The sequence below is a fragment of the Schistocerca serialis genome, chromosome 4, assembly GCF_023864345.2.
Source record: "Schistocerca serialis cubense isolate TAMUIC-IGC-003099 chromosome 4, iqSchSeri2.2, whole genome shotgun sequence".
Classification (NCBI taxonomy): Eukaryota; Metazoa; Arthropoda; class Insecta; order Orthoptera; family Acrididae; genus Schistocerca; species Schistocerca serialis.
This window is the reverse complement of record NC_064641.1, coordinates 409,919,975-409,936,212: the sequence shown is the minus strand read 5'-3', so window position 1 is coordinate 409,936,212 and position 16,238 is coordinate 409,919,975. Positions and strand designations below refer to the sequence as shown.

Genomic DNA, 16,238 nt, shown 5'->3' with positions numbered 1-16,238 from the left:
CGTTCCATGTCGGGAGCTGTCATTGACTTCCTTCTAAGTGAAAACCAGTGCATCGCAGATATTCGTAGGTGCTTGCAGAATGTCTACGGAGACCTGACAGTGAACAAAGCAAGGCGAGTCGCTGGGCGAAACGTCCGTCATAGGCACAACAAGGTCGTGCAAACATGTTAGATCTCCTGCGTGTCGGTACGCCGCACACAGCTGTAACTCCTGCTGTGTTGGAACATGAAGACACTTTCATGCGAGGTGATCGATAGATAACCACCAGACAGCTCGCTTCACAACTGGACGTGTCTGTCGATAACGCTGACACACTCGTCCAGCAGTTGGGGTACTCTAAGGCATGCGCTGGATGGGCTCCTCGCGGCCTAACAGAAGACCATAAAGAGCAACAAAGGACCATTTTGCCGAGTTGCTTGCGCGCTACGTGGCTGATCGTGACATTTTTTTGTAACTTCGTCACAGGCGATGAAGCATGTGTTCGTCACATGGAATCAGAAACAAGGCTACTTCCGAAAAGAAAGTACAAAGCCGCACCGCCAGCCAGTAGAGTCATCGCGACGGTTTCTGGGACTCTGAAGAGGTTATTCTGTTTGATATCCTCCCTCATGGTGCAACGACCAAATAAGAAATGTAATATCCTACACTTAGGAAATTGAAGAAACGACTTCACCTCGTTCGTCGCCACAAAATTCAAATCAATTGCTTTTTTCTTCATGACAAGGCAAGGCTTCACACAAATCTGCGCATCTGAGAGGAGCTCACAAAATTTGATTGGACTGTCGTCCCTCATTCACCCTACAGCCCGGGTCTCGCACCTTCGAACTTCCATCACTTTAGCCCAATGAAGAATGCACTCCACGGGAATCAGTACGTGGATAACGCAGCAAGACGGTGGTCACGACGTCGACCAATAGGGTGGTACCATGTGGGCGTACAGGCCCTCCCAGTAAGGTGACATTCAGCCGTCACAGCGAGTGGAGAGTATGTTGAACAATAGCATTTTGTAGTCGAAAGAGTGGAATCCTAAACAAAACCAACCTGTTTACAGAAAAAAATGTGTTGCATTACTTATTGCACGCTCCTAGCAGTTCTTAAAATAATATTGTGACTGGAGTACATCTCAAGTATTCGGGTGTATGCTTTTCAAAGGCTGTATTTTCCTAATTGCCAGTTTCTTGGCCATTATGCCATAACAATGTACTGTTCACAAAGTATTATTATGAGATTAGAATATTAGATGTATTTTATGTTTATTAAGCAATTCATAATTATTGTATTGGAACACTTCCAATATTTTTTGTTGATATTAGTAAAATTATCCTCATCTGTGTCAACTTAAAAGTAGTAGTGATGGGAAATGATTGAGGAAGGGGGTGGGGTTGAGTGAAAGACGGTGGAGACAGACAGAGACAGTAATTAAGTATAACCCACGACCAGAACCGAACCCGGGAACTACACACGCATCTGTGGAACAAAAGGTACCGTACTTACCTCCCTCGAGAATGACCACACGACTCCCATCTCCGTAGGAGATCTCTATCCCGTCGAATTCGAAACCTTCGTATGTAGTTCCACCGAAGACCCTCCTCGTATAGTCAGGATATGCCTGCACTAGCGAATCGATCCAGGCGAAGATCTACAAACGAGGGCGTTTTTTGACTAAAACGATTTATTGTTATTTAAGGCTTATTTAAAAGTCTAAATAGTTACTTTACGCTATCAGAAAACAGAAAACTAGATGCTTCTGTAAGTGGTTGTGGCACATAGATGCCCCACATGGTTTTGTAAGCATATTTCCATTCATGAAGCTGTTAATGACTTATCACTGAAAATTTAAGGTAAAATGTAACCATTATTATTTTTGATACAACCATGTATATTACGGGTTTATGCCAGCGACTTAATTAGAAACTGAATTATAGACTGAACTATATCATTACATCTGGATTTACCAAATTTCAACAAAACTCGGTATATTTGATTCATCAGCATATTAGTATTAGTTGTGAAATTTTAGATTCCTCAGTGATGAGATGACGACCAGAACCAACATTAATGCAAAATAAGGGTACTGCAGTGTAGTAGATTTAAATCATGATGCTGAAGAAAGTAGGTTAGGAAATGAGAAACTAAAAGCAGTAGACCAGTTTTGTTGTTACAGAAGCAACTGAGGGATGAAGGCATTTGTATAGAATGTATATAAGGGGCAGTCAAATGAAAACGAAGCTCATGCAAAAAAGTTAATGAATTATTCCACTGCTTAATCTAGCAAAAACTGTCATGCTAATTTGCATCCAAAACGATAGCATAAAGTAACCAAGTAAAACATCTTTACTTCTCGACATTACAAACAACATTAACACTCAGTCATAGCTTGTTATCTATATTCATTTCACTTCTGTGTAACATTACGTTACAGTCCATTGAACGCATTCTCAACACAAGTGAAGTAATAGACCACCAACAGAAGTTCAGTATTCATTGTCTCTTATTGTGTAACTGTCACCAATGGTGTCAAACGAGTTGCATTTTCTTTCTTTCTCTTTTTTTTTTTTTTTTTTTTTTTTTTTTGGTGATTCACTTTCAAATCACAGTTTATCAAAATTAAGACAGCACATCATCGATTGTACAAACATGTCCTGTTGCAATGGAAAGTTAATAAAACGCTAGACATGTGCAGTCTGTAACAAATTATTGTATGCATTGAGCCACTGATTTACATCAATGAAAATACCACGAACCTATTAATATGATACTAACTGTAAGCACACTTTCATCAAACTGTTCATGTAATGATAGCAGTATGTAAACTCTCAAAGGTGTTACTTGAGTGTGAGACCAGCTTAGACAAATTGTGCATACATTTTATCGTGCCAGATGATAAGCACAGACTAATTCTATATATGTCTTTGTCGTGTGACTGTCAGATGAAAATGAAAATTTTTCTGTGGTGAGGGATACCTATAGACTGGTGTAATGATATTTAGCAATCTTGAGAATTGAAATGCTGTTTGTAAAACTGCACCAATTGTGAATTACCAGTTTTGAAGTGAAGTTACCATATTTGACATTATGTTAATTTAGTTAGTTCTTCATAACTGATTAATGAAGGATACTATCTAGTTCAAAAAAGTCAGGGCACCAAAATTTCGAATTCAGATGCTGGAATGTAACAGGCCTTCTTGCTCAAATGACAGAATCAGTTTAGAATGTGTCTGAACTTCAATTACAGTTAGCTTCCAAGATACTTAGGTTCTGTAAAACTGAAATAGATTATTCGGTAGAATGAAATGGTGACTTTCTAGTGAGTGCTGCCAATACTCTCAAACATACTAGTTAGCACATAGTACTTTTACCACTACATACAGCAGTGATAGATTCAGTTATCAGTTACTCTTCATTGACATGGCTTCTAGTGAAACTAAGTTTTCTGACATAATCAGTGGATTGGAAACTGCCACCTGAATAACAAATTAATTAGAAACAGTGTGTGCACAGTATTTTGGCTGTATAAGTCCCCATATCAATAATATTAGTTTACAGATCACCTAATTCCCATACTGGACACCTGATGCATGTGTGACTGACTAACCAGTATATTTGTGATGCCTCTTCAAATCTAACCATGTAACTGGGTCCCATCCTTCTGATGTGCAACATCAGGCAACCACTGATGTCACATGTCACCTGTCATGTGTCTGTTTGGTCGAATGTTTAAAAGGTTCTAGTCTAATTATTTCAAGCAATAACACCAATATTCAACCTTCATCAAATCGAACTGTTGTCTACTTGTATCATTCACACAAACACTACACATGAATAGAAAAATTAATGAAATTTATGTTGAAATACACACACACACACACACACACACACATATTGAAATTGGAACTTAAATAGGTCATAACTATACAATGCAAAATAGAAATTCATTAGAATTTCCTGTATTTAATTTATAAATTTTTAACAATTCCATTTTTAGACCTGGGATATTAAACAAGAAGACACAAATGATTTTCATAATTTTGCTCACTTGTTTCATGGCTGAGTCTTGGGGAAAGGAGCTCTGAACTGACACTAAGTGTAGGAAAGTTCTGGCTGTGAATCTGTTTCACAGTCATTTTTTTAAATTTCCATATGTTTTACAAGTCTCTATAACACAAACACATGAAAAACAACAATGTTCTAAATTGACACAATAATACAAATTTCTTCCTAAACCTGAAAGACAGTTGATTAATTCTTCTGCTAGGCAAAATACCAATAATAAATACAAAATTTTATGTAATTCAACAATTGTGAAATTAAAGTGGGTAGAAGCTACTTTTACATTATCATATCATGTCATATCTCTACATTCCTGAAATTAAATCCAGTTTCTAAAGTACTATTCTTTCAAAAACTAGGTTTCTTCCGTTGTTTATTCCAGTCAGATCATCTGCATAATTTTATTACTTGTTTAAAGTGGTTACTTATAAATAGATTTTCCATACTGCATTATTACTTAAAATTATTAATAAAGAAACATATACACACCTAACCAGTGTTTGCCTTATGTAGAATTATTGGTGCAAAGTTTTATTTTACTGAGTGTAGGCTTCACCACTTAACACTGATGCATCCCTGACATTTCACCATTTTAATAATACTTCATTGGTTTATTACTATATCATCATTATGTCATATCTCTACATTCCAACTTTATTAAACATCACTTATTTGATTCAGGTTTCTCACAGAAAATAACTCTATTAGCTGTCATCTTACAGCTACAAACAAGAACAAAACTTTACTTTTCTTCACATAAGAGACAAAATAGCGTCATCTATAATGAAAAAACAATGAAATGTATTATGAACTACAGACACACACACACACACACACACACACACACACACACACACACACAGACGAATATTTGTGTACGTATATATACATGAAATGCAAATATGAAGCTGCTATTTTGTCCTTACACCAACTTTGACAGATGTTGAATTACGTAAAATATTGTGTGCATGTATTATTAATGTTTTGCCTAGTAGAAGAATTAATCCACTTTTTTTAAGGTTTAGAAACAAACTTGTATTATTGTGTCAGATTACACGAACAGTTTCACACCAACAATTTTCCGTAAGGCAAATGATGGATTTCTGTGTATATGTTTCTGTATTAATAATTTCAAGTAATAATGCACTATGGAAAATCTATTTATGATAAATCACCTTAAATATGTAAGAAACCTGACTGGAATAAAAACCAGAGGCAACTTAGTTTCTAAGAAAGTAAATATGGAGAATTTTAGTAACTGAATTTAATTTCAGGAACAGCTGAATTTAAAAGCAGCCTCCACGTAATTCTGTATAATAAATGTTGAAATATGTATAATTTTGTGTGTGATAATTATTAAAGTTTCGACCAGTGGAAGAATTAATCCACTTTCTTATAGGTACAGGGAGAAATTCGTATTGTTGTTTCAGTTTAGCATATTGTTGTTTTTCATGTAAGTATGTTAATGGAGCATTAAGAAAAGGTGACTGAAGAACAGATTCACAGCCAGAAAAATTTAAGGTTGAATGTCAGTTAAGAACAGTATTCCCCAAGACTATGCCATGAAATAAGTGAGCAAAACTATATAAAAAATTTGTGTCTTATTGTATAATGTCCCAGGTCTGAAAGGGAATTGTTAAAATTTATAAAGTTATATACAGAAAATTCTAATGCATTTGTATTTCGCAATGTATGGTTATGATCAATATTTAAGTTTCAGTTTCAGTCATATAATTTATATTTTAAAATCATATTGTGTGAAATTTTCTACGTTTGATTTCTGCTTGGTTTTAAAATGTCTACAAAAGGTACTACTGGTGGTTATTTTACACTGATGTATACAGTAAGCTATCCACTAAACATCTGTCTGTAAAATTAAGTAGTGGATGATGTAATGCAGAAAGCTGAAATAGTTCCTTCTGCTATTATTCTACACCTGTAGAGTGATTAATGTTTTGGTTCATAATAAAGTCTTGCAGATATCTTGGTCACAGACAAATTTGTTTATTGTAACATGTTTTGGCATACTATCTTTGGAAAACTTATGTAAATCTTTCTTTTATTTTCACAGTTTTCTGAAGATGATGTGTCAAAATGTTACACTAAATAAACTCATCTGTGATCAAGAAGACACAAAAAATGTATTACTTGCTAAGCCTTAAAGGCCACATACATTAAACATGGATTAGTTCATCAGGCAAATCAAAATTTTACTGGTCTTACACTCAGATAACATCTTTGAGAATTTACATACTGCGATCATTACATGAACATTCTGATGAAAGTGTGCTTACAGTTATGACCATACTAACAGTTTCGTGGTATTTTCATTGATGTTAATCAGTGGCTCAATTCATACAATAATATTTATTACAGACTGCATATGTCTAGTCTGTTATTAACTTTTACATTGCAACAGGACATGTTTGTACAATGGATAATGTGCTGTCTTAATTTTGATAGACTATTTTTGAAAATGAATCACCAACAGATGAAGGAAAAGCCTTTGGTTCACCACCATTTTCAAATTATTATCGTATCAAGATTGGAAGCGCAACTCATATAACACCACTGGTGACAGTTATGTTTTAAGAGACAATGAATACTGAACTTCTATTGGTGGGCTATTACTTCAGTTGTGTTGAGAATGCGTTCAATGGACTGTAACGTAATGTTATGCAGAAATGAAATGAGTATATATAACAACAGTGGATTGCATAAACAAGCTACGACTGAGTGTTAATGTTGTTTGTAATGTTAGGAAGTTAAGATGTTTTTCTTGGTTTCTTAATCATATCGTTTTGGATGCAAATTAGCATGACAATTTTTGCTAGATTTACCACTGGATTAATGCATAAAGAACTGTCAGTTGATAGAAACTGGTCATCACTCCAGTGAAAGTATCTAATTAGCATAAACGTTGAATCGTTGAAAATTGAGCTTGGTCATTTTGTGTCCAACACTGAACTGTATGACTGCCATCAAAAGTAATGTTAGATGACTTCAATTATGTGTGTGCCACCAAGGGATTTCAATTTAAGCCAGATGAGTATAATTATGCTCTGTAGGTATAAATTACTTCTTTACTAATACTCTTAAATTACTTAAAATTTGCAACCACTATTCCTTCACATTCACAGAGCGTCAGATGATAAGACTAAGTAGTAGTGTATACGTCTAAAATCTGTTCAGAAGGGGAAAAAGTGTATGTAGACCGATAACTTACCTCTTCTAGGGTGTGATAATCATCTAAAGCAAAGTCTGCTCTCACTACATTATCCAGCCTCTCATTGTCAATCAAGCTGAAAATAGAAAAAAGTAAAGCTGTTTCGGTCTTGATTTGTCATTACTGATGATTATTAGGTGTGATAATTACTGATCGATGTGATGTCATATTTCTTCTCTGAACTGATAAACAGCTCTCTCAGCCACTCTTGGAGAGCATCCAGAGTGTACACCAGCATTTTAAAGACAGAAATATCACATGCACTGAAAAGAGATGTTCTTCAAGGAAAAGCGATATGTAATCGTAAAGCTAATAAATTGATAGCAGAGTTCCTAACCAAAAAGTGCATTGTACCACCAAAGACAGGAAGAATCCTTGATTCACCATAATTTACGGATGATAATCGTGTTAAGAGTGGAAACGCAACACATGTGAAACCACTGATGACAGTTATATTATTTGTAACTCATAAGAAACAATAGAATATTATAATTTGTATTGAGAGAAGTGACTCATCATCATCATCATCATTTTCATCCATTGTCAACATATCATGACGTCTTTGTTCACTCGTATCATCATCCTCCATCATGTTTCACTGTTGCATATTCCGAAATGTTTTTATATCGTCATTGTTACTCCACTGTCTAGGGTCCTTAGCTGACTGACTCTCTCCAGATGACAAAATGACAATATGTAAACTCAAACAGCAATAGGGAAATACAAATAAAAAATGAGAATAATAAATAAATCTCTAGCAACCAGAATACGAACATTCAAAAACAAGAACACGACATATCACCAACGTAATACCTATGGTCATGTCCATATATCTGATTTTCCAGATTGTGTATTCGTGTTGCCTATCAAATTACATGACATAAACTTTCGCAGGTGTTGCGTAACGCTTGTTTCTGACGTCAAAACACACATGCACACACACAAGCACGCACACGCGCTTGAACAGGAGTAAAGTGCGTATCTGTTCCCTCCAGTCAGACAATGGTGCTTGGACGTCCTTCTCAAGCGATTTCGTTTGTCCTCAGACGATTAAAGCCTTCACCCCAATACTCCTCCCCCCTCTCCCCCCCCCCCCCCCCCTCCAGGGCAGACGTCTGTCGTTTGAGTTCAGTAGAGGGGTGACAGCAGCGGAGGCAGCCAGAACCATTTGCGCCTTGTGTGGGGATGGTACCATTGGACAGAGCACTGGAAGAAAATGGTTTTTCGTTTTAGCGAGAAACATTTTAACATTAGTGACTCTCAACATTCAGGAAAACGTTCGGTGTTTGACGAAGATCGCTTAAACGAACTAATCCACAGTGATCGCCTACAGTGCAGTCGAGAACTGGCCTAAGTGTGAACAGTGATCATCGCATCGTGCAGCAGCTGCATGCAACGGGGAAGGTTCAAAAATCGGAGGTATCGCACACTGTAATCTAAAACGACAAAAATCAGCGAATAGCCATTTGTGAATCTCTACTGCTCATTATCAATTGGTTCGTGAACAACACAGACTATTCCTGTTCTGTATCGTTACTGGTGACGAGAAATTTGACTTTATGCTAACATAAGGAAAAGAAGGGAATGGTTGAGCCCAAACAAAGCACCAATTGCCTGTACAAAGACTTGAGTGCATCTACGAAAGATAATGTCAAGCATCTGCTGGAACAGCGACGGTGTAGTGTACTACGAATTGCTTCCCAACGGGTAATAAGCAATGCTGACATTTATTGTCAAAGGCTGAGACGCAATCCAAGAATAACAACCGGCAAAGCTGTACGGAGTGATGCCGCTACACGATAACGCCCGCCCACAGTCTGCTAGACTGACAGAAAACATACATAGTATTGGGTCGGTAAGTCAGTCGGCACTCACCTTATTTCCCTGATGCTGCGGGCTCGGATTTCCACCTTCGCCGCTCTCAACCGAGCGACGTCCAAGGACCTTCCTTTCCGAATGCAAAATATGCTCCGAATATGGCTCGACGAGTTCTTCGCCACAAAACAACGTGGTTGCTAAGGTTGCGGAATCGAAAAGTTACCCAAACGCTGACAGACTTCTGTAAATAGTTAAGGAGACTTAAGTCTCTGTTACGTGTAACTGTTGGGTTTATTAAACTTATGCAGAAACGCTAGTAATGTATGTACCAGACTAACAACTTTTCAGAACGGTAGGGGAAATATACTTCAAGTATGAGAAACTTTTCTTCTGTTCTTCGCTTCATGTGGGACACTTCGCTGCTAGGCGTGGTGAAAAACCTACATCAGCTAAAGATATATCACTCAGAACTTTGCTTCCATGTGCAGTGGCCGTTGGCCTGCCTTAGGTAGTAGTCACCTACCCACAACAAACTGCAGCCATGGTGACAGACGCAAGCGATGCACCAACCAATGCCCCCATGTAGACGCGCGGGGGACAGGCTAGCTGGCCACTGGAAGCTGTCAGTCAACTGTTCCGACAGATCAATCATCATGTGGTAACGGCATGCGCTTAAACATTCCTAACAAAAACTACCAGTTTATGTTTCTTTGCTCTTATCGGAACAATAACAGAAAACTAGGACAACAATCCTTCGAAATTTTCATCAGTACGGGCTCTCTCAAAGTCTTGCCATCAAACATCTAGGTTTGGTAGATCACGTTATGGGGAACAACTTTTTTTCGAGACAAAATATTTGTTGACCCCAGCGACTATTAGCCGACTCTGGAATGACGTGCTGCGTACTGGCTATCCAAGCAAACTGATATGAGTGAGTTCCAGCAAGAAAATCTTGAGAATAAGTGTAAGTGGAAAAAGATATTTTAGAAGCGAATTAGGTTTAATTTAGATAGGCCTACCCCCCTACAAGTGACTAGATTATAGGCAACACAGAAGACATATACACGTAGCAGAGTGCTTATGCCTTGTCGCCTCTCAGGCGCATAACCACCACGAAAGGACGCCTTGCGACTGCGGGAAGCTCAGGCGAACATTTGGTCTCTAATGACAGGTGTTCACCATGCGTGTTCCACTTTCCCTGAACGTTTCATGCAAAAACTTCGAAAACATCCTGTGCAATTGGGTGAAACTAACTAGCAGTGGTCCAACATATTATGGAAATAAAATGATTAAAATGTAATCTATTTATATTTACATTAATTAACCTCTAGTGTGTGTCAGGAAGATTTGATAAGTGTGTAATTAGCAATGTTAGACCAAACTAACCCTCACTACAAGTTGTATGCATGCTGACTGTTATTGGATTATTCTTAATTGTTCAATTATATCCACAAGTAGTGAATGCAACCATTATGTTAACAAATATCTACATACAGGCTGTTTGATTGTTACAGATACAGTCGAAATGGGAGGGCGGAGGACAGGAAAACAAGCAAATAATCCTAGTAAACATACGACATAAAAATAGTGGTTGCCCAATCGACTTATTACGACTGTGTCAATGAACTCCTTGCGACAGTTCCCACAGAACCAAAATGCAGATATGCACTTCAGGACAAATGACTCATGTGAATGGAGGTTTCAGCATCCCTCCTCATCAACAGCCATATACATACAGTTCTCCACGCGTGCTCTGAACGCACTGATAACCATCCGTAGTGAATACCTGTAGCTCATCGACACTATAGATTGTGCAGGAATACGTCAAAGCTTTTAAACATACCCCCCCCCCCCAATTCCCCAACCAGTGCTCAAGTGCCAGTAATGATGATGAAATCATACGGAGTTTGGAAAAAATCGTAGCCTCGGACATCAACGATATTATAACACTCGTATGAGAGCACTTGTACATAAATAATATCGGTAAAACCCTTGGTGTCCGGACATTTGTTTGTTAGGACTATTTGTTGCTTCTACTCGCCTCTTTAGTTTTTACCTGCAATAGTCAGACATCTCGTCTATAGAAAGAACTATTGTAGACATATTTGCGAGTGGATGCAAAAGAAACATAGCCGATGTCGACAGACCTCAGCTGGGCAACCACAGAGAGGAGGCTAGCTGGACGCGACGCTTCTCTTCCACCAACTTCTCCAGTGAAGCCGCCACAACGACCTGTGCCGAATTAGGGATGACTTAATTTAGTGGCTGACACCTAGCGACTAATTTCGTTTAATTTCGTAACTCCACAGACAAAATTTTGTCACATTTAACTTTAGATGAATATGGAACACGTAGGTCTTTATGGACAGCAAACCTTTCCCTCGCTTCCTCCCTTCCACGCCATCCCCCTTCCTATTTTTGTGTGACAACTCTTGTGTGATACGGAAGGTATTTGCCTGCTAAACTTACAGTTTATTTCTAAGAAACTTATATAGGTATGTCGTTGTGAATTCTGTACGGTATTTCAAAAAGATTTCAACCAACATCAAAAACATGTAGCCGGCCGCTGTGGCCGAGCGGTTCTAGGCGCTTCAGTCTGGAACCGCGCGATCGCTACGGTCGCAGATTCGAATCCTGCCTCGGGCATGGATGTGTGTGATGTCCTTAGGTTAGTTAGGTTTAAATAGTTCTACGTTCTAGGGGACTGATGACCTCAGATGTTAAGTCCCACAGTGCTCAGAGCAATTTGAACCATTTTTGAACCAAAAACATGTATCTTCTCGCACATGGATGAAGACTGAAATTTGTGGTGAATTGTGTCTTATGTTTCAAATTTAAAAGTTTGTCTTGGAGCCGATTGTAAGTTGCCTTCTAATGTGGTTGACTGCATGTGTCTCCAGAGTGCTGCGTGTAGGTTGCTGTAGCACAGCAAAAAAGCACCTTTTCTTTTATCCAGTTCAGGAGACGGAAATCAAATATTCTGCTTTGAAAAACTTAACGACGAAAATAGCTTTCGCCTGTTCTGTCTCTGCCAAGTACCATAGTTCGATGGAATATGGACAAACTGCTACAGTAGAGTACAGAATGTAACCGAAAGAAATACGCAACGAGCCAGGCAGAAGCGATACTTTTATTCAAAGTCAATAATAACACTGATGTCACCGCGATTCATGATGGCCCACATACATTACAAAAGCCGTGACATGGTTTTAAAGGACACCGTGATCACCAAGGACGGCAATGCAAGGTTTACAATTTGCTCCTGTTAGTAAGAAGTTGTTGCGGTAGGGCGTTCCGTTTCTCCACAAGTGCGTCTGACAACTATTGGATGGTCATCGCACCATGTCTACGCGTTGAAGGACGTCTCCCCAACACATCCCATACGCGTTCGATAGAATTTAAGTCGTGGGAGGCAGGCCAGTCGATTCGCCAGAAATCCTCTCGTTCCAAGAGCTCCTCCACCCCCTCCTCCCTCCTTTTCCTGCGCTGTTCGATGTGGCCGCGCATTGTCATTCATAAAAACGAAGTCAGAGCCGAATGCATCCCTGAGGAAGAAAACAGTGTTACAGTAACACAGGTCGGTGACTGTACAATGGTCAAAGATTTGGCGGTCAGTGTGCCCATGCAACATTATGCATCCGAACAACAAAGCACTTGGACCGCCAAAGCAATCATGTTGGAGCATGATCCTGGGTGCACTAAGTGTTCCCACCACTCGCCAAATGAGGATACGCCCAGCATAAGTACTCAGAATGAATCTGCTGTCGTCCAGGGAGGGCTCAGGACGCTACTCCTCGTTAGAAGGAACCCTTGGCACCATCGCAAACGGTACAGTTCTGTTAATTGTGGTTGCAATTGCACCCGCTATCTGACGCGGGTACCTTATTGTCTGTCGCAAGATGTAGCTATTATCTGATGCTATAGTTGATGATTGCACGGTAACTGAACTCAGATGGTCTCCTTGCCCGAAGACCGGTACATTGTGTTCCGTGGCGTCCAGCTTTCTCTGCACGAATGAGAGACCCCTGGCTATGTGTTCCATCAATTTCATTCGCTTCCACAGAGTAGTTACTGCGCAACGGTAGTTTATCTATGTCGCCCTTAAGTTTTTCAGGGCAGTTTATGCTCGAGCTGCATGATTTTCATTTAGATAACATTTCTGCAAATTCTATAGCTCAGTGTAGTAGACGATGGCGCCAGCAGTTTCAAGACAAAGGTTGTTTATTGCAGTACCCTTATGCAAGTTCACAACTATAGATAAGATTACGAGATGGTGAAAAAACAAAAGAAATTTTTTCTGACACACATCAACTAAAATTATTCACAGACATTGTCCACTGGCCCCAATAATAAGTAAATTAAAAATATACGCACTAACGATCTTCTTGGTCTGATGTAGATAATGAATAATCGTCTCAGTTTGATTCATTGACAGAAACAACAACACTTGAAGTAACTATGTCCAAGTTGGATGTCAATCATTACCAAGAGTTTAGCAGTGTAATTCTAAGTCCAGTCAGATGGTAGTTCCTGGGCAAAGCATAGTCAATAGCCAATGTCGAAGGAGGCGAAAGCTCCGGGAACGACGCATGGTTGCTCTTTGTTGGCTGTTGTGATGCATCTTTGAAGCTGGGTCTGTGGCTTGGACAGTGTCGTTCCCCAGCCTACATTCAGATTTGGCTCAGTGACGTAAGTACTGGTTCAGCGAACTGAACTGCCAGCTAGGGGCTGGACCCAATCTTAAATAGACGTCTGGCCGAAGGACGTCTGTTCTACGCTCAGCGGGCACATGATCGGCGGATGTTAAGAAGGGCCTGCATGTAGCGCCTATAGGGGTGACGCAAGCGACACATGTGGCTAAGCTGGCTCCATACATTTTCTTGCCGGCACCTGTGATTAGACTTGACAACAGACCAGTGTCATGGTCGGCAGTAAATGTTGACATATGTATTTGCGGCCGCTGAACAGGATTTTGACTGATAAACTTGCCTGCTGACTTGTGTGGTAACTACGCCGGTAAACACAAGCGATTCTGGATTTCGGCTCCTGCCGATCTTAGTTGTTGTCAGGTGGCTGTAGCCGCAATGTGATGTAGCAACTATTACATCCAGAGATCACCCAGTGCGCTCATTCAAGGCGTAGAGCACATTCAACAGGGTTTAACACTTAGTCCATAGACAGTTGCCTATTGTACCAACCGAGAGTTAGTCATTGTTCATAAACTAGCTGAACGAAAGTATCTAGCCATGGAGTGCGTCTACCCGTTGCTTTTCTGATGGCATTAACTCTGCTGGAGACAGTTTAAACGAGGGATCTGAATATATGTAGAGAAATGCCGACCATTCATCTCTCATGAGCCGAAATCACTGAAGGTAGTGGTGTTGGACCTTTGGGTCTGGAGCGAAGTCATCCAAAAGGTATTGTGTCGCGATCTGGTTAGGAATCTGAGTAGACCAGTCCGTTTCATGAATGTAACCGTCAGAAACCTATGTCTCGCACACAAATCGCATAGTGGATTGTCATGCTGACAGAAACAGTCATCTTCTTCGAACTGTTCTTCTATGGTGCTCAGAACATGATGTTGTAAATGTGTTCACATCCTTCCGCATTTAACGTTTCCTTAAGCACAGTACCGCCATATCTTAATACCACCTCATCTGCAGTGCTGACACTGCACATGATTGCATTTAATATTCCGCAGGCATTTGCCAAACCCAGTCTCTTCCATCCCGGTTGCCATGGGATATAGCGTGATTCGTCACTCCGAACCTTTCCTCTCCAGTCGCCCACTGCCCAGCGACGTTTCTCTAAGCACCACCTCAAGCGTCGCTTGGCACTGCCTACGGAAATTTGTGACTTAAGAGGAGCTGTTCGACAACTGTGCTCTATTCTATTTAATTCCCCGCGCACAGTCATTGTGCTAATTGAACTATCGGTAGCACTTTCTAACTCACTAGTGTTTCGTTCCGCTGATTTGTTGCGATTTTGTACAGCTACCTCCCGCAATTCTCGGTGGTCTTCGTTCTTCAGTAGACAAGGTCTGTCTAGTCTTCGCTTAGCTGTGGCTGCTCCTCCGCGTTTCCAGTTCACAGTCACATCACCAGTAGTCGTCTTGGTCAGCTTCAGCAGGATTCAAAATTTTCCAGAAGGGTCTGTTACCCAGACGACATCTAATGACTAGAGCACGTTCGGTCACTGAGCTCCCCTGACTGCCCCGAATGCTGTCACCGCTTCTCTACTCACCACAAAATACTTCCTACCTGCTTCTATATTGGTGGGTGCGTCGCTACTGACACCCAGTGGTCAGTTCCGGATTATGTCGGTGTTTTGGGATACTTTTGATTAGAAAATGTATGTCTGTCTGCTGTGTTTCAAATCAAACAGATTTCTGTTGCTAAAATCCCTTCCTGGTGGCGAGAAACAACAGCGTGAAGAGCTTTGTGAATTCATCCTGGGCGTGGAAATGAAAGATCAAAATTGCCTTTTACTTTTAATGTTCAGTAATGAGACAACGTTCTATTTAAGTGCAAACGTGAACCACAGAAACGTAAGAATATTGGGTACAAAGCAGTCATGTACCTTAGCCGAACACGAGAGGGATTTCCCAAAACGTCATGCTTCTTGCGCCATTTCCCAAGGTAAGGTTAATGACCCGGCTCTTTTTGCGGAATACATCTCCATACGTTGAGAGAGCTGGATGTTTGCAAAATTCTGAGAACATGACGAAAATTTCATTTTCCACTGGATGAAGTACCATTACGAAGGCAGTTGCTTGTAACAGCATTTCCTAACTGATCCGATGGATCAGCCGCAGCACTTTCAGTTTCGTCAGATGCTTGGTATGCGCTTTTTCTGCATAAATTTGTGGTATACTGCATCAATGTCTCTCCAAGTGCCACAACTACGAAACAAATCCGACGTTTCATAGCAACAGCAGCGACTGTGTTACCTCCCGACATGCTAATAAAAGTATGGGATAAATTTATTTATTGTCTAGACGTTTTTCGTGTGTTCTGCGAAGGTCGAAATGAACATTTGTGAAAGCTAAATGAAAATCTTTGTGCTAAACACAGTTGTAAATATTACGCCAAGAACGATTGTGTATGCAAGTAAAAGATTTACACTTGTACAATGGGGTTGTTCT

The 16,238-nt window shown here is 39.9% G+C and overlaps 1 protein-coding gene across 1 annotated transcript in view; it reads right to left on the bottom strand.

The window, feature by feature from the left end:
- The window catches only part of LOC126474498 (zinc carboxypeptidase-like), a 96,958-nt gene that overhangs the window by 51,142 nt on the left and 29,578 nt on the right, over window positions 1-16,238 (bottom strand). Inside the window, exons 3-4 of the mRNA XM_050101968.1 lie at window positions 7,277-7,352; window positions 1,495-1,639 (exon numbers count right to left, since the gene is read on the bottom strand). Coding sequence (XP_049957925.1) covers window positions 1,495-1,639; window positions 7,277-7,352 — 221 coding nt within the window. The remainder of the gene's footprint in view (window positions 1-1,494; window positions 1,640-7,276; window positions 7,353-16,238) is intronic.